General features: G+C 37.5%; 4 protein-coding genes across 5 annotated transcripts; 2 read left to right on the top strand and 2 right to left on the bottom strand.

Moving 5' to 3' along the window:
* The first annotated feature begins 435 nt into the window (after positions 1 to 435).
* On the top strand, positions 436 to 4,544 carry LOC100639188 (polyribonucleotide nucleotidyltransferase 1, mitochondrial-like). The gene is made up of 23 exons (XM_019995128.1): positions 436 to 599; positions 663 to 723; positions 842 to 919; positions 971 to 1,076; positions 1,152 to 1,201; positions 1,253 to 1,364; positions 1,477 to 1,541; positions 1,600 to 1,651; positions 1,702 to 1,775; positions 1,832 to 1,941; positions 1,988 to 2,039; positions 2,105 to 2,256; positions 2,306 to 2,479; positions 2,532 to 2,568; positions 2,627 to 2,783; positions 2,839 to 2,892; positions 2,983 to 3,068; positions 3,125 to 3,196; positions 3,239 to 3,305; positions 3,359 to 3,442; positions 3,607 to 3,690; positions 3,761 to 4,090; positions 4,225 to 4,544. Exons 1-23 carry the CDS (start codon positions 475 to 477, stop codon positions 4,437 to 4,439), a joined length of 2,397 nt encoding a protein of 798 aa, XP_019850687.1. The 5' UTR covers positions 436 to 474; the 3' UTR covers positions 4,440 to 4,544.
* On the bottom strand, positions 4,430 to 7,863 carry LOC100616080 (pellino). Of its 2 annotated transcripts, none has more exons than XM_019995118.1 (10): positions 7,269 to 7,625; positions 6,750 to 7,177; positions 6,306 to 6,417; positions 5,937 to 6,047; positions 5,678 to 5,881; positions 5,387 to 5,578; positions 5,237 to 5,335; positions 4,926 to 5,177; positions 4,715 to 4,830; positions 4,430 to 4,659 (listed from the first exon to the last, which is right to left on the bottom strand). In XM_019995118.1, the coding sequence occupies exons 2-10, from the start codon at positions 7,049 to 7,051 to the stop codon at positions 4,545 to 4,547; spliced, it is 1,503 nt and encodes a 500-aa protein (XP_019850677.1). In that variant the 5' UTR covers positions 7,052 to 7,177; positions 7,269 to 7,625; the 3' UTR covers positions 4,430 to 4,544.
* A 32-nt stretch (positions 7,864 to 7,895) lies between these two features.
* Positions 7,896 to 12,201, bottom strand: LOC100639062 (ATP-binding cassette sub-family B member 8, mitochondrial-like). Its single transcript, XM_019995129.1, has 16 exons — positions 11,725 to 12,201; positions 11,498 to 11,639; positions 10,582 to 10,744; positions 10,335 to 10,452; positions 10,096 to 10,194; positions 9,871 to 9,956; positions 9,721 to 9,818; positions 9,475 to 9,653; positions 9,296 to 9,415; positions 9,074 to 9,146; positions 8,895 to 8,967; positions 8,716 to 8,848; positions 8,551 to 8,666; positions 8,350 to 8,471; positions 8,174 to 8,262; positions 7,896 to 8,119 (listed from the first exon to the last, which is right to left on the bottom strand). Exons 1-16 carry the CDS (start codon positions 12,109 to 12,111, stop codon positions 8,030 to 8,032), a joined length of 2,088 nt encoding a protein of 695 aa, XP_019850688.1. The 5' UTR covers positions 12,112 to 12,201; the 3' UTR covers positions 7,896 to 8,029.
* Positions 12,202 to 12,284: 83 nt separating this feature from the next.
* Positions 12,285 to 18,384, top strand: LOC100638935 (vacuolar protein sorting-associated protein 18 homolog). Its single transcript, XM_011404913.2, has 25 exons — positions 12,285 to 12,470; positions 12,521 to 12,585; positions 12,635 to 12,744; positions 12,791 to 13,033; positions 13,113 to 13,217; positions 13,454 to 13,606; positions 13,751 to 13,931; positions 14,067 to 14,186; positions 14,232 to 14,292; positions 14,379 to 14,482; positions 14,530 to 14,590; positions 14,660 to 14,724; positions 14,772 to 14,844; positions 15,058 to 15,267; positions 15,349 to 15,442; positions 15,651 to 15,754; positions 15,868 to 16,056; positions 16,120 to 16,272; positions 16,357 to 16,491; positions 16,549 to 16,679; positions 16,795 to 16,885; positions 16,945 to 17,066; positions 17,118 to 17,264; positions 17,986 to 18,055; positions 18,108 to 18,384. Exons 1-25 carry the CDS (start codon positions 12,300 to 12,302, stop codon positions 18,228 to 18,230), a joined length of 3,081 nt encoding a protein of 1,026 aa, XP_011403215.1. The 5' UTR covers positions 12,285 to 12,299; the 3' UTR covers positions 18,231 to 18,384.
* The last annotated feature ends 80 nt before the right edge of the window (positions 18,385 to 18,464 follow it).

Raw genomic sequence — 18,464 nt, 5'->3', positions numbered from 1 at the left:
GGTATTAAAATAATAAAAGAAGATTCAACAACCTTTATGTCCATTAAAACAAGCAGCCATCAGTATACCATATTAATATTTAGTTAATAAGAATTCCAAAATGTGGTGATGATTTAAAGGAATTACATATACACATGAATATTTCAGATGTATTTATGGATATACCGTCTATCTGGAAATTTTTACTATGATTTTAATTTTACTGGATTAAAATTTTGCAAAAAATTAGATTACCCATATAATTACATGCCACATTTAATAATACATGACACAGTCTTATTTAGTAAAAATTAAATCACAGCACAATTTTTAAACTCAAAAAATTTCTACCACACTAATTTCCTGATCTACGGTAATATATGCCCCAATTAAAAGTTTAAACCCATTAGAGCACATGTTCCCACGTGTGTTTTAAAAACACGCCCACCTCATTCTCGTGTTACATGAACTTACATGAACTTACATGTGTAATTAATGTACATCACTTTTAGAGGAAGCAGTTCTACTCTTTTTCGGCAAAAGTTAAAGCCAGAACAGAGACATCGTAGATGGCTCCACCATGAGAGGAGAGTTGCTGTTGAAACGACTGTTGGAGGAAAGTAATGCGTGATATGTTTTTGTATAATTTTCGAGATAATTTTTAACTTGTTAATTTTTTAAAGAAACACTACCATTTCTGCTGGAAAGTTTGCTCGTTTGGCTGATGGAGCTGTTGTAGTTAAGGTAATCTTGCTTGCATGGGAAATGAATTATGAAATATTTAGATGTAACAAATTAATTATACTTTTGTCATTACCAGTATTATTATTATTTATTATTATTATTATTATTATTATTATAGTCTGGTAATACATCACTAATGGTAACAGCAGTATCAAGCACCAGACCTTCTTCTACCTATAACATAGTCCCATTAACAGTGAGTATAATCCACAGGAGCACATCCTGTTATTAATTGTTATATAACTAGGTTGATTACAGGGACAGAGCATCAGCTGTGAGTAGAATACCACAGAATTCCTACAGAAGAGAATTACGTCCGTCAAACAGAGAGATATTAGCCAGTAGATTTATAGGTAAGGTCCCTCCCTACCCATTCAAAAAATTATTGTGACTCCATAATTGCCTTAAATTAATGATTGTCTCTTCAGATCGCTCAATCAGACCTCTGTTTCCACCTGGCTATGCATACGACACACAGGTATAGTCACATGACTACTATAGCTATTACTAGTCGCATAATACATGATAGATCATAAGTAACCTATTGCAAGGTGATGGTTTATCCCACACTGGTATAATGTCTATCAATGGAGCGTCTGCAGCTCTTACACTGTCTGATATACCATGGAATGGACCAGTGGGTAGGTCCAGTGTTGTATAGGAGCTAGTCCTGATGTTTAGTGTTAGTATAGTTGTTATATTCAATGTGTGGTAATGGAAGTAGTACTATTTGCCGTATGTTTTTAATTCCAGCTGCAGTTCATGTCGGTATTATTGATGGAAAAAGAAAATTTGTCTCAAATATGTCACCTAAAGAAGTATGATGTGAACAACTTTTAGATCATTTGAGAGATTGTTTTTGGGTTTGTATCGTAGGCTTTGGACTCGCCATTGAATCTCATTATTAGTTGTAACAAGGAAAAAATAGGTTAGCTTATAGCCTGAATGTACTTTGCACACCTTACAAACCTCCTTTAGTAATGTTGGAAGGCTATGGTAATGAAGTATCAGAAGAGGTGATCTGTAATGCTATACAATTTGGCATCCAAGAAGTATTTTTATACACTAATGATAATATGATGATTGATTATTATACTGATAATTTTAGGTTCAGCCATTATTAAAAGTTATCGGATCACTTAAGAAGCATAGTAAGAAACCATTGAGAGATGTAGAGCTCATAAGACCATCAGATACTGTAGAGTACACAGTACACCAGTAAGCAATCAATTCCATAATTAGAATTTTTTTTTTTTTTTTTTAGATTTTGCTATGATCGAATATTAGAAATATTACGTAACACTTCTCACAAAAAAGTAATGAATGACAGTATTAAGATAAGCATATTCCTTAACTCTTTCCCTCTCTCTCTCTCTCTCAGCTTAGTCGAGATAATCAGTTATTCTCCTTGCTTGATAAAGCAAAGGCTCACATAAGAAGTGTATTGCTTGATGATTCCGGCTATGCTGATCTAGCCTTCTGGTCGACTGCTAAAAAAGCAATGAACCATCTTGTAATGCATGACAGAATCAGGTGAATTCAATCCACTTTATAAGGCATCCCATGGTCATATTTGGTACAGGTGTGATGGACGTGGTATAAATGACCTTCGACCGATTGAGTGTGACGTGGATTTATTTGAGGAGTTGCATGGCTCGTCTTCGTTTGTAAGAGGAGAGACGCAGATGCTCTCGACTGTTACTTTTGACTCACTTCAAGCAGCTTCAAAAGTTGATAAGATATCTTCTATTATTGGGCAAGTACACTCTTACAAAACTCGAGTCAAATGTTAACATTGTTCTGTGTAGTCTTGAGAAGACATCGAATTTCATGCTCCATTATGAGGTAAAGCTAAGATTGAGTAATAATGAATGCGTCCCTCCCCTCATTTCTGTACGTGTAGTTTCCACCATTTGCTACTAATAGCACTGGTCCATTCCTAATGACTGGAAGGAGGGAGATCGGTCACAGCCTGTTAGCCGAGAGAGGATTAAAGCCGCTCATACCAAACGACTTCCCATTCGTTATAAGAGTAGCATCACAGGTTACTGACTCTAACGGTAAGAAAGGGAGAGAGAGCTAACATGTTTTTAAATTCATCATTATTTCATCCAGGCTCATCTTCAATGGCTGCAGTGTGTGGCAGTAGCCTGGCATTATTTGATGCAGGTGAACTGTTCTGTACATATTGTGGTATTATTTGTATTATTATGATATTTTACATATTATGATATTAATTTGTATATTTGTATTATACAGGAGTCCCAATGGCAAAACCAGCTGCTGGTGTGGCTTGTGGACTCATGATGGACGGAGCTGATTATACCATTTTAAGTGATCTCTCTGTAAGCTAATGGGCTCTGTGTTACTGTAGGCATACTGTGTGTCTGTGTGTGTGTAGGGTATAGAAGATGCTGCTGGCTATATGGATTTTAAGGTTGCTGGAACAAGAGATGGAATAACATCATTTCAAGTATTTTATTATTATTGTTAATATTATTATTATTATTATTAGCTTGATATAAAAGACTGCGAGGGACTATCGTATGAAATCATTGAGAATGCGTTTATGCTTTCAAAAGGTACCGTACTCTATTTCTGATTTTAAATTAACTTTCACTTCTCCTCATTAAAGATGCCAGACACAGAGTCCTTGATAAAATGGACAATTGTCAATCAGAACCAAGACAACAGCTTAAATCAAACACTCCAGTATATGGTAAGCACAGCCTACACACAAGTACATGTTTATGATACATGTTTGGGGCATGGTCTTTGACCAATGCTCAGAAATTGTTTTAGCATTACTTAGCCAAACTTTCCCTAGCATGATGACATCAATATAGTAATAGTGTAATTAAAATTGTTATTTTTTATTTTTAGAAATTATACAAGTCCCTTCATCACGAAGGCATAGGCTAGTCGGTTCTGGAGGACATAGACTAAAGGCATTGATACAAGAAACAGGTACATATACTATCATCCCTTTCTCTCCTCCTCCTCCTCCTCCTCCTCTTCTCCCGTCCTCTCTCATCAGGCGTCAGTATAGAGCAAGTAGACGAGGAAACAATGTCTGTGTTTGCTCCAACACAATCAGTAATGGACGAAGTAACAGAGAAGATTAATACACTCCTCTCCAGCCCTGACCCTAATGAGTTTGGAGCCCAATTAGAAATTGGAGCAGTGTACAAGTCAAGAATAATAAACATTAAGCCATCAGGTGTGCTGATTGAAATGATGCCAACACTAGACAGGGCAATGGTCTACTTGGCCCAATTGGATCACAAGTTAGTCTCTCACCCTGATGACCTGGGACTCCAACTAGGACAAGAGATAACAGTTAAATATTTTGGACGAGATCCACTTGGTATGTGCTAATGAAATTACATGTACAGTAGGTCTTTTTTATTCTTAGCTATGAACATAGTTATTTAGGGTTTGGCACTCTTGCTTATAAGTATTATGTACTATCCATGTGATGTTAGGATTTCTTTTCTATAGGACATATTCGTGTATCACGTAGAGCACTGCTTGCTAATCCTTTTAGACGACCAAAGGAAGATGGACAAAATGAAGGAAGTGCATCAGTAGTCGAGACAGCCATCTTGGATCATGTAAAAGATACTGTGAAGAATAATACCGTAAAGAACAATACAGACATCAAGAGGAGGGAAGATCATGTAAAGAATAAAAAAACAAAAAAGGATAGACTTTAATAATAATAATTTTATTGGGAAAATGATAATAATTAATATAGCAAAATCTCTTGGTGGTGTGTATGCAATTTTAGTTTTTTTCAGATAAAACATAAATAAATATAATCAATTGAAGAATAGTTTAACAAGTGGTTTGGTTGGACAAAGATGTGAGCTACAGAATGGACAGCAACTAATCCACTGACTAGCAAGATAAGGCAAAGACACCTTAGACCAATATCTACAGAAAGAAGGAGTATTATTATGTGTACTTCTGATACTTTTAAAAAACATACTTTGCAGTTTTTTCTGTCGTGACGTGGCCACAAGGTGAAAAGGTGTGTGTCAGTGGTCCGTCATCCACGAAAAAAGCTCTCTCGTTACCTAATTCCAACTTAGTGTATGTACCGACCTAATAAAAATAGTGTATATACAAGCAAACACTAGGTACAGTTGTACACACCCAAAAACAGACCCACTACTTTTAAATCCTTCTCTCTTCCTCACCTTGCTACATAAAGGACAAGTTCTCTGATGATTGTCCTCATCTTTCAGTCCTTTCCAACTGTGCTGACCGAAAACATGTCCACAGTTCATGTAGACCCAGGGCTCTCTCAGTGTTTCACCTTCAAGGCCAGTCTCTGTCGCTGGCGTAGTGACCAGTCGTCCACTTTTAAAGTGAAGGGTCATGAAATTAACGGGGCACTGTGGGGTCATGTTATTGAGAGCCGTTTGTCTGTCTCTGATCAAAGTGTTACTCTACAGCAGAAAGAGTACAACAGTATTATTATAACAGTATCAAGTATTGCTTCACGTACTGGTCCATGGTCAAGCCCCATTGCTGACCTCCACATCAGTGTCACCCCACAGAGGTCAATCAGACAGCCATCAGTCAAGACATTTGTTTCCATTAGTATCTATAAATATTTGTAATCATGATGATCAACAGGATAATCCCAATAGCTTACTGGTGGGCCTGGCTCTCTTGAGGAGCGAAGTGGTCTCCTCTCTCTGAGGTTACCCATTACAGTCACCTCTCTCCACTCACCAGGCTCCACCCCTGACTCAAACACACCCTGTGGTCTCAGTAAAGTCACACCATTAGTCGTGAGGCCATCAGTGGCGCCTGTTTCACTGTCGGACCAGGTGGGAGCAGCAGCCTAACAAGAGAAGAGAAACAAGAGAGTAATTAAAACGGGTAGTTTGGATAGATACATGTCACCAGTCAGTATAATAATTAACAATACATTAGTTATTACTGAGAGTTGTATTTTTCTGTTAGTATCAAAAGCTGCTGCATATAGCTTTGCTGTGTAAGGCGGTTCTCTCTCACAAAGAATACGACACGAATATCTAGAAACAGAACTGGAGCTGTTGAAGACTCTTCTCCTTCCCTCCCCAGCTTCCTCTTCTATCGTATCAACAACGACAAAATCAATCGCTGAATCAGCAGATCGCCCAATCTGTAAAAATAAGAGAAAGACATTTCTTAAACGAGGTTAGTGTTTCTCGTTTTACCTGAAACATGTCGACTGATGGATCTGGCCCAAACTCCATAACTGATGTTTTTGTCTTTGACATTGTCATGGCAACAGTATGGGTGTGAACGCGAGAGAGAGATTCAGCATCCTAAGAGAGAACAGATTGTAAATGTAAACTACATGTACATGTACATGTATGACAAAACAATGAGACAAATATTGTTAGTAAAGGTGTGACACTAACAGTCTTCTGTTGCTTCCAAATACTATAAATAATTATGCACTCCTACAACCAAGGCAGTGAGTAGGCGGGAGAATAAAATGCATCCATGAGAGGCGAGGTCTCTCTCTCCTCTCCCCCCTCTCCCCCTCCCTTTCTCCCCTCTCTCTCTCTCTCTCTAATTACCCCAGGATTTCTGACGATCAGTGATACACCGGTAGACTTTGGTTGCTTCTTTAAAACGAAACTGTGAGACATTTTAGGACTAAGAGGAGCACAGAGGAGGGTGCCATTAGTTCTAAAATTAGAGGGAGAGGAAAGAGGGACATGTTAATGTACTAGCAGTCAGGAAATGATTAGCATCTTCTGTTTAGCAATCAACAACTAAGTCATGTGGATAATAATTCATTCTGTATAATGTCAGTCAACTTGAAAAATAACAAAGACAAGACCCAGAGGGATACATTCAATACAATAATAACGTCTCTTTAGACATAACTAGTAGATGTTATCAGTATTGTTATGTTATCAAGGTAATGCTTTGGGACAATGAAGACATTGAGACTACATGAAACTGATGCAAGTTGACTAGTACATGTACATCAGCTGTGTCTAATTACAGGGTCTTACCCCAATACAATAATCTCTCCATATAAAGGTGAACGTTTAGCTCCTTTCCTTTGTCCAGCCTCCACTCCTCTTGATCCATCAATGTCATCTGGGCTAGGTGGGCTCTTTTCATGAGGAGCTGGAGCTGGAGGGTCAGTGTCGCTTAAAATGGGCGGAGGCTGTGATGAAACAGGCGATGTTATTTGACGGAGCAAGAGTGGAGGAGGGGGATTAAACTGGTTGTTGGAAGACGACATTTTCTCTTCTTCCTCGTTTATTGAAGTATGTCTGCTCACAAAACTAAACACAAAACAACCCAACATAAAGTAAACTCCCTCTACAACAGAGCATATCTAATGACTGCAGATGGATATCTGGTATCTTCTCAACAAGCACACCATCCTATTTGTAATTAGTACAAATTGGATAGTCTAGTAGGATAAAATGACCTAGCAAGAGTATTTTGAACGGCTGGATTTGTACAGTTACTTTTCTTCTATCTATTTTCATTCTCTTCCCAGTCTAGTAGGATAAAATGACCTAGCAAGAGTATTTTGAACGGCTGGATTTGTACAGTTACTTTTCTTCTATCTATTTTCATTCTCTTCCCAGTCTAGTAGGATAAAATGACCTAGCAAGAGTATTTTGAACGGCTGGATTTGTACAGTTACTTTTCTTCTATCTATTTTCATTCTCTTCCCAGTCTAGTAGGATAAAATGACCTAGCAAGAGTATTTTGAACGGCTGGATTTGTACAGTTACTTTCTTCTATCTATTTTCATTCTCTTCCCAGTCTAGTAGGATAAAATGACCTAGCAAGAGTATTTTGAACGGCTGGATTTGTACAGTTGCTTTTCTTCTATCTATTTTCATTCTCTCCCTCCCCCTCTCTCTCTCTCTTACCCTTCGCTGGAGCTCACTACTGATTTGAGAATGTCCTGCACGTCCTTGAGATCAGTGGTTGGTCGGCGGCAGACGGCTGGGACAGGATCGGAACCTCCTTCCTTCCTAGAGCTGCTGGCTCGCTTTATTTCCCCGGCCATAGTGAAAGAGACTATATCCTTTTTATATCAATAGCGGTCAGAAGAATCAACAACAAACTAGCATCGCAGAAGTCATATCATCATAATCATGAAGACTAAGGCCCCACCCATGACGATGACTAAATTAAATTCGAATTCTCTTATTATTCTGTTTATTGTAAACATAATTATATTTTTTATCTATTTTATTTTTTATCTATTATTATAATAACACTGCTATTAAAAATGTACATAATAATTATACTATTTTCTTTTTTGTCACTCTTTGCTAGTTAAAATGTCCGTCTGCCTTCTGACCAATTCATAATAGAGTCCTTTTTGTCTCAACAAGGAGCTGTGACTTCCAGTCTAAAATAATACAGCATGTCAATATCTTTAAATTGCATATTTCTTATAACGTACCTCTCTGATCTTTCCTTGATGTACAACAGCAATGGTATCAGCATCTTGTATGGTGCTCAATCTGTGAGCTATTACCAGTACAGTACGACCTAGCAGAAGCAATAAAATACACATACTTCATGTAGAAACAATCTATATTCAAGAGTACATGGTATTAATGCATGTAGTACCCTCACCTTTTGAAACTCTGTCTAATGCCTCTTGTACTAGTTTCTCCGACTGCGCATCTAATGCACTCGTTGCTTCATCAAGTATCAGGACTTGGGGGTCTTTTAATAATGCTCTAGCTATAGCTACTCTGTACAATGTAAAGCATGAGAAGAAAGATAGACAGCAGTGTATGCAATCATAAAAGCAAGTACATGATGTATGTGTACCTTTGCTTTTGTCCACCAGAGAGTGTCACTCCTCTCTCTCCTACTATTGTCCTATACCCAGCAGGGAACTTGGAAATGAATTCATCAGCATTGGCCAATTTAGCTGCTTCATATACCTGAAACAAAACAAAACATGCAATAAAGCAGGGGATTAATACCACCAACCTCACTGTCTGTAGCAGAAGGTTTACCATATCTTATATTCTCAATAATGCTGGTAGCAAAGAGAATAGGCTCTTGATTAATGTAGCCAATGAGTGACCCTCTTACCCACTGTGGATCTAAGCTACGTAAATCCCTACGCATCATAATGTAAAATAATATTTACTAATGCAAATTTATACCTCCCATCAATATATATTCCTCCAAGCTCAGGATCATAAAATCTTTCTAATAGAACAGCTACAGTTGATTTCCCTAAAAGAAAAGGTAACAATGAAGTGTGTATGTGAGAGATTGGATATGAGAATGATCATCTTCTGACTGAGTGGATTTAGAAATTAAAGAAGAAGCGAGGCCATACCTGCACCAGATAAGCCACAAAGTGCCATTACTTTACCAGCCGATAGTGAAATATTGAAATCATCAAGGACTTTCTATAAAACAGAGCCAATTAGTGCTAAAATTATAAATAACTAATTATTAGTAATTATACAAACACTATTGGCAAGGATGCAATTATTACTACAAAGCTGTTACTGCTTAGTTTCAATTTGTTTGTATTATATTTTAAGTTGATGCTTACTTGTTCTGATCGAGACGGATAAGAGAATGAAACATTTCTAAACTCAACTTCACCAACAAGTTTATCTGCAGATATGACAGCCCCTCCAGAGACTGGAATAGAGTGTGGCATATCAATGTACTAGCAACATAGTACCAATGAATACAAGTAGAGCTCATGCAGTTTTTAAAAATATTTACTTCAAACACACGACTTCCAGCAGTCATTCCTTTCACAACTTGACCAAAGAGGATTGAGAGCTGGCCGAGGCTACGCTGTATTGTCTGAGTGGCAACAAGAAATGACATCAAAGAACCAGGAGTGATCTGATTGGACGCCAGTAACAGGCCACCATGTGACAATACTACCAGTACCATACCTGGTTAAAAAAATAATAGTAATAATAATAGTAATAGATTTTAAAAAATAATGATAGTTGGGTGTACCATTGATGGCTAGATTGGTTAGTCCTTGAAAGCCAGCAATCCCAAAGCCTAATCTTTGATTGAACCAACTGGCCTGCACTAGCTCACGTTCGTATAAACTATAAAAGGATTTACATCAACAGATTTCCCCCCTCTCCTCCTCCTCTCTACCTCAGTTCTTTATCTTCCATTGCAAATGCTCTCACTGTACGAATGTTACTCAAAGCTTCATCAGCTACGGCAGTCGCCATTGAAACCTAAACAAAACTAACATTGAACAGGTATACAATAATAAAGAATATAAACAAGAGCTACAGTAGGTTAATGCAACTATTACTACATTAATAGTATATGCACAATTGCACATGTATATATTTATTTGAGTATTATACTGACTTGTTCCTGTGCTTCATATGACCATCCTCTCAATATTCTCCCAAGTACAGTACCCACACCAATCATTGCTGGTACAACAACACCTACCAGCATAGTCATCTGCAAATTGATGATTATTGTGAGACAATAAAAATAGATGTAATAGAGTAAAACAAAACTTTTATTAAGATAAGAACTACTATACAATGTCAGTGCAGCTTTTAGTAAGGAAATAAGGCATAAACAATATGATGCCTTACCTTTGGTGAAATTATGAATAGTGAAATGACACAGCCAGCAGTCTGGGTAACACTCTTAAGCCCTTGACCGACAACCATCTTAAAAGAACTCTTGAAGTCTTGAACATCACCAGAAAGCCTGTGAATACAAATATTATATTTTATCGCAAGCCAAGACTGATTGTGGCCATATTATATTATCTTTTTATGCTTTAACAGTATTCTTTTAATGGATGTTATTGGTTTCTATGTGTGTAGTATGGCTGACCTGTTCACTAGTTCTCCTGTCTTGTGTGTGTCAAAGAAAGCAATGTCTTGTTCAAGGAGAGACTGAAAGAGTTGAGTCCTTAGACGGAGTGCACACCTCTCCCCAACAATTGAGAGAAGAGAAATGTAACCGAATGTGAATAAGCTTTGCAATACATACAGGCCTAGTGTAAAGAGAGAAATTATAAAATGGCCATAACTTGAAAAAGATAAGTCAAAATCGACTCAAACTTTCTACACAGCATAAGGACATCAATATGTATCCGAAAAGTTAATAAAAATTTTGGGTGATTTTGGAGCCATTTTTTGGAAAAACCATGGGCTATAATAGCCTTGGGTATTTTTCAAAAATTGGCCCATTTTAAAAATTGGTCATAACTCAAAAATTTCTTATCGAAATTCGCTCAAACTTTCTACACACCATAAGGACATCAATATGTATTTTAAAATTCAATAAAAATTTGAAGTGATTTCGGAGCCATTTTTTGGAAAAAACCATGGGCTATAGCCTTGGGTATTTTTCAAAAATTGGCCCATTTTAAAAATTGGTCATAACTTGAAAATTTCTTATCGAAATTCGCTCAAATTTTCTATACACCATAAGGACATCAATATGTATCAGAAAATTCAATAAAAATTTGAAGTGATTCGGAGCCATTTTTTAGAAAAAACCATGGGCTATAGCCTTGGGTATTTTTCAGAAATTCGCTCATTTTTAAAATGGCCATAACTCAAAATTTTTTATCAGACTCACCTCAAACTTTCTACATAACAAAAGAACATCAATATTTATCAAAAAAATGTAATAAAAATTGGAAGTGATTTTGGAGCCATTTTTCAGGAAAAACCATGGGCCATAGTCTATGCTAGCAGAAGTACATGTAAAAGGACTTTTAATGGTACAAATTTTAACTAACCAGCGAGACTCAATCCAGGCCTGACAAGCTCAGAGAGATACTGACCAGCCTTTTTACCAGTAGTCATTCCAGATATGACATTAATGAGCTCACCAAGCGTAAGAGGAATACGGACATTAAGAAAAGCAACCACAACAGCACTCTAGCAAAATTAATACAAATTTTACAATTAACGTATAATAATGATTCTTAGCTGCACATATACATAATGATTATTAATTAATCACCATTGCAGCCAATAGGAGGATAAGGATATCCGGTGCTAATATGTTCCAAAAGGACAGCCAATCAAAACTAGGCGAGCCGAAGCCTCGCTCGTTTGAAAGGTGCCGAGTTCTTAAAAGTGAAACCCTCGAAGAACCTTTCGATCGACACTGAGCAATAATACTGCTGGAGCAACCGCGAGAGAACAGACCAAGAGGAACTAATAGAAAAGGGAGTCGGATTGATTTAAATAATGTTTGAGATACAGCCAGACAGGAGGAGACTGAGGAAGAGAAGGAGTGCTTGGGAACTGATTGCAATCGTATACTCAAATGAGGAGAGAGGAATGACCTTTGAGAGAATTTTAGGAGACTAGAAGAGAGTGAAAAGAGCCTCAGTACATTTGCCATGACTATATATAAAACCTAAAAAATAAATAAAATAATAATAATAATTATTGTTAGTTGCAGCTGATTCTGAATTTCTGATTTTAGAATAGTTTACGAATCAAAGTAAACGGGAGTGTACGGTTTTTAATTTTGCACAGGGGTAGGGGGTTAAATTAAATTTTTAGATTATTAGACCCGCCCCTTTCAAAATGGCAGAGGATCTACTGTCTCGTTTCGACGACTACAGCAGCATCGGAGGGGCGGGAGGAGGAATGGGAGGTCTGGAGGGACAGAGAAGAGAGAGATCTCTAGGCGGAGGAGTCAATCCTTTTGGAGACGTGGTGGTAGAGGGAGGAACATACCGTCAACAATCACAAGAGGTGAGACCATGAGCCACACCCACTACATATAAACTCTCTCTTTCTCTTAGAAACCAGTAGAAAGGAAGGCACAAGAGTACCCAATACTGAGACGACAGGACATCACACGGATCCGGTTTGTAATTTGACTGGTCTATCATTATATTATTATGCTTTTTTCTCAGCATTCCTAGTCACATCACTCATGTCGTTGTCAGTAATAATCTCCTCACGGTCGCTGTATTGGGCAACACTATATATAGGTTTGATCTTAAGGAAGCTAAGCCTCCAGAGAGTAAGCTAAAGATGCTCTTATGCTTTATTTCTCTTATTATTCTCAGTGTGTGAGATTAAGAGAGATGACGATGTGAGGATTCATAAGATGTTCCAAGATCCAAAGTCACATCATCTCCTCGTCTGCATGGAGTCAAAGGAGATGTACCACATTGCAAGGGGTGGGGTCAAGAAAACCCAGCCACGCCTCCAGCCAAGGCTCAAAGGTCATCTTGTGGAGAGTGTTGCTTGGAATAAACTGGAGATTTCAGAACACAGCACTGGGGCTATACTACTGGGCACTAATAATGGTAATGGGATCAGGAGGGGATATCTAATGCTTTATTTATATACATGTGTGTCTGTGTGTGTGTGTGTGTGTGTGTGTAGGTGTGATATGTGAGGCACAGGTACAGGTTGATTCTAAGAGGAGCAGTTGTACCGAATTGTATCAACTGATGCCTGACATGACAGGATCAGCGGAATCAGTCACTGGTAAGAGAGAGAGAGAGAGAGAGAGAATTGTTGTGGAAATTGATGTATAAATAATGCGACTCAAAACTTGAAATTGAAAATGCAATAAAAGTTGGTTGAGCTTTTTGAAAGAGAAAATTTCAATTACATGTACTTTTAAGTAAAATTGGTATACAATTATAAATTTTCTGCACGTGCAATAATTTTTGCTTTTGCTGCTCTTTATGTTAAAAGGTTCACATTGTTTTTTTATCCAGGTCTGCTGATGGAGCCGTTCCCAAAGTACAATGACAAATGGTATATACTAGCAACAACTCCGTGTCGGGTGTACCAGTTCATTGGACATATCAATACTAAGAATGAGCCTCAGTTTATGGAACTATTCTCATTTTATAACGATCAAGTGAAAGGTATTGAGTTTACTGATTTATTGAACACTATTGATAGAATTATAATGCCTAATAACGATCATAATGTTTCCTAGTTGCATAATAGCAATAATACATAATATATTAGTGTTTTTATCTCCTTTTTCCTCTCCTCTTACTCTACAGTTCAATTTCAAGAGATCCCTGGGTCACTCAAGGACAGTAAACTATGTGTCTGGCCTCCTCACTCGCCAGAGCCCCCTATAGCCTTTGCTTGGCTCACCGGAGCAGGCGTGTACTATAGCACTCTAGTGTTTGGGGACCAGCAGCCAGGAGAGACACTCTTCCTTGAGAAAAACCTCATACCGTATTCATACTTATATTTTTTATACACAGACACTTACATGTACATGTACATGTGCATTTATGAATATACATGTGTACTGTACATGCATGTACATGTACTACTGTTGTGTTATTCTTCCTTGACATAATGTGATAGTTATTCAGCAGTGGCTGAGACTGGGGAAGATATAGTAATTGAATGGGATCAATCCGACCTTGTTCTACCCATTGGGCTAGCATTGACCAAATTTCACTGTGTCCTGCTATACAGAGACAAGTAAGGAGAAGATCCACACTCAATTAGCATGTCTTTCTTCCTTAGAATTGTTGCTATATGTCACCTCAACAATAAGAAGGTTTTTGAGGAGCCATTTAACGCAAGAGTGAGTACATGTACTTTGTAGTGTACATATACATGTACATGTATATGTACATGTATAACTCTCTCATTACTCTCTCTATTGTACAGAGGAATGGTCCATTGCTTGCTATGTCTACTGATCCTGTAACTCGTAATATTTGGACTAATGCTAAGATGAATTTAATGATGTACTCACCTCATGCCGAATCAAGGTATAATGTGTTATGATTATAATATTATTTTTTATTTTTATTATTAGGAATGTTTGGAAGATTTATCTTGATCAGGAAAAGTTTGACCTTGCACAGAAATATGCAGCTGTTAGTATGAGAGAGAGAGAGAGGGAAGGAGAGAGAGAGAACTTGTTATTACTTTTATTTATACATTAGGATGATCAACAGAACCTTGACTCCATATTGATAAGACAAGCTGAGCATTACTTCACTAAAGGAAGGTAAACCAGTACAATAGTAACCTTGCACTGATACATGTACTGTATAGGTATGAAGATGCTGCCATTGTTTTCTCTAGAAGTCGTTTGTCATTTGAGCAGGTTACTCTCAAGTTCATGCAGGTACAGCATGGTGGGCCTATGCACCTGTTTCTAATCTACCACCCTCCGTCTCTCCTCCGTCTCTCCTCTCCCTCTCCTCCGTCTCTCCCTCTGCCCTCCCTCTGCCCTCCCTCTCTCCTCTCCCTCTCTCCCCTCTCCCCTCTCTCCTCCCTCTCCCCTTCCTCTCTCCCCTCCCTCTCTCCTCTCCCTCTCCCCTCCCTCTCTCCTTGTTAGATCAACAAGAAGGAAGCCCTCAAGTTATTCTTGAAGCGTAAATTAGCCTTACTCTCTCCTAAAGACCTCACCCAGAGGACAATGCTCAGTACTTGGCTGACAGAGCTATACCTCAATGAGTTAGGGAACCTCAGCGACGAGAGAAACATGGAAGCTTACCTCAGACTCCAGAAAGAGTTTCATGACTTTCTTGACCTGCCAGAGCTTAAAGTAATATTCACTATTTTATTTGAACGTTACGTATACAATGCATGTATCTCTGAATTTCTATCTACTCTTTTTCTATTCTAGAAATGTTTTAGCGATAATAGCAGGACAATTTATGATCTGATGGCAAGTCATGGATCGACAGATGACATCATATACTTTGCTAAAACAATGAGAGGTAAAGGGGCCCAATCATTTATTACATTATGCATACACATGCATGCATGTACATGTACTTACACTTGTAACATCATTGAAATTGAATTTGTGCTGTCCTCAAACAATAGCAATGTAATGTATAGAGAGTATTGCATTGAGAATTGATGATTGTCAATTCTTATTTCAGTATCTTTATTTCTGATTTTCATCCTCCTCTCCTCCCTCAGATTACGATAAGGTGATAACTCATTACATACAGCAGTACAAATATGAAGATGCTCTTGATATACTCACAGAGCAGGCAGCCATGGCCCTCCATCATCCAGAAAAGGTAGGGAACCACATGACAGTCACATGGTATGCAAAATTTCAAGAATTAACCTTCACACTATATATGTTTTGCAAAAAATAGCATAAATTATTCCTAGTGCAATTTTATTGCAGAATGAAAGGAAGATACTGTTTCAGAAGTTTGCCGGTTTCTATTACAAGTTCTCTCCAGTTTTTGTGAAGCACATACCAATGAAGACAGTTCAGAGCTGGATAGCAGCAGGAAGGTATCTCGATCCAAAGAAACTCATCCCCTCACTGATACAACCACGACAGACAGATGAAGCTCTTCAAGATGAACAGGTTCATACAACATTTTAAATGAGTTACATGTACATATTTGTATTTGTAATACGATGCTAATAGAATGCAGCTGCTATCATTTATCTTGAGCATTGTGTGAACTCACTCCAGTCTGAAGTCATGTCAGTTCACAATTTCCTCATTTCCTCTTACGCCAATAGCAAGGAAGGGACTGACCATCGTAAGCTTAGGGAGTACCTCATCAACCAATCAAAAGTAAGAAATAGTTGTTTTGAAGCTTGAGCTAGTCATTTTAAAATATGCTCAATGTTATTGTGAATGTACTACTACTTATTGCAGAGTGGTTTTGCTCCTCTTTATGACCCCCACTATGCTCTGAGACTGTGTTTGGATAATGGCCGACTCAACGTCCCTTGTGTCTACATATACTCTGCAATGGGCCTTTATGAGGAGTCTGTATCACTGGCTTTAAAGGTAAGGGGGAACAAGAGGAGATAGAGAGTCTTCCTTTTGTCTCTCTTTGTTTGACAGTGTAACGAGGTTACTCTTGCTCGTACTATCATCAATGAGAATGCAATGGTTAGAAAAGACACACAGCTACAGAAGAAGCTCTGGCTAATGATTGCCCAGCATGTCATCAAAGAAAAGAAAGACATTAAAGGGTATGCTAATAATATACTAGAATATACTGAGGCATGTCATTAGTGGTGTACTGTAATTTGCCCTATGCTTGGTTGTATTGTTAGTGTAGGTCGGAGTTTACTAATTAATTTGTAGGGCGATGCAGTTTCTAAAGGATTGCAATGTCCTCAAAATTGAAGACATTCTCCCTTTCTTTTCTGATGTTGTCACCATCGATCAATTCAAGGTAGCTAGACAGCACAGCTGCTCCTACACCTTCACTCGTATCTCCTCCTCCTCCTCTAGGATGCCATATGTGACTCATTGCAAGAGTACAACTCACACATTGAGCAGCTCAAGAAAGAAATGCAAGGAGCCACTGAGAGTGCTAGAAACATTCGCTCAGACATTCAAGAAATACGTAACAAGTTAGACACCTTTTTTTCTTACCCGTCTCCCCTTCATTGTCTTCATTTCAGGTCCGTTCTTATCAAGTCGAGTGAAAAGTGTAACGTGTGTCAGGGTCGGTTGCTCTCGCGTGCTTTCTACATGTTCCCTTGTCGTCACACTTTCCATCGTGATTGTCTCACCGATGTCATAGCATCTACTCTCTCTGCTAACGAGACGTAAGAACACTCATTAAGATGATCTTGTATTACATAGAAACTTTGAGCTAATAATTATCAAAATTAGATTTTTTGCAAAAATTTATAAAAGTTGCTCCAAAATCTGGCCAAAGTCCCTGTTTGGCCAAATTTTGCCAAAATTGAAAAGGAGAGAATTCTCCATTTTATAATTTTGTCTTATGCATATACATGTTCTGATGTTGTATATCAAGTTTGTTTAAATTTTTTATGAATTTTTAAAGTTGCTCCACAAAATCTGGCCAAAGTCCCTGTACTATTATAATTAGTAACACGGTAGCATTACTAAGTAGGATTCACCCCCAAACAAAATGGCTGCCACGACTTTTACAGCCTTGCTATACCTAGTACATGGATTTTGGCCAAATTTCGCCAAAAATGAAAAGGAGAGAATTCTCCATTTTAAAAATTTTGTTTTATGCATATACATGTTCTGATGTTGTATATCAAGTTTGGACTGATTCCGATCAAATTTAAATTTTTTATGAATTTTTAAAGTTGCTCCAAAATCTGGCCAGCGTCCCTGTACTATAGTACATGGATTTTGGCCAAATTTCACCAAAAATAAAAAGGAGACAATTCTTCATTTTTATAATTTTTTCTTATACATATACATGTACATGTTCTAACCTTATATCTCAAGTTTGAATCGATTCCGATCAAAATTGGATTTTTTATGAATTTTTTTAAATTTATACTTTAGTCGTCGGATGAACTCACTAATACATTTGGCAGAAGAATCAAGAGATTTGAAAGAAAGAGAAACTAGCAAGGTAATATGATTTAAAATTCCATTTACTTGACCAATGCTATTAATACCTTCAGCACCAGTTGGATCAGTTGATAGCTAATGATTGTCCTTATTGTGGTATGAAGATGATCTGGTCCATATCCCTCCCTTTGATACCAATACGAGACTTAGACCAATTAATAGAGTCCTGGAATTAGTTTATAATAACATGACACTGCTACTGTTTGTTAATTGTGTGACTTTCATATTATAGTAATACTTATTATTGTTTTGCTTTAATTGTCATCTTTTGTGTGCAAGAATGATTGTATTATATAATAATAATTATGTGCAAAATATCTGGTACTGCCATAAAAAACATGATTATCACTGCTGTAAAATTTGACAATTAATAATAGTTCTGTCTTATTACACAAAAAAATGCAATTATA

This window comes from Amphimedon queenslandica, unplaced genomic scaffold, assembly GCF_000090795.2.
Source record: "Amphimedon queenslandica unplaced genomic scaffold, v1.1 AMPQUscaffold_13453, whole genome shotgun sequence".
Classification (NCBI taxonomy): Eukaryota; Metazoa; Porifera; class Demospongiae; order Haplosclerida; family Niphatidae; genus Amphimedon; species Amphimedon queenslandica.
Note: the sequence above shows the minus strand (reverse complement) of the source record. Positions and strands in the feature narration are given on the sequence as shown.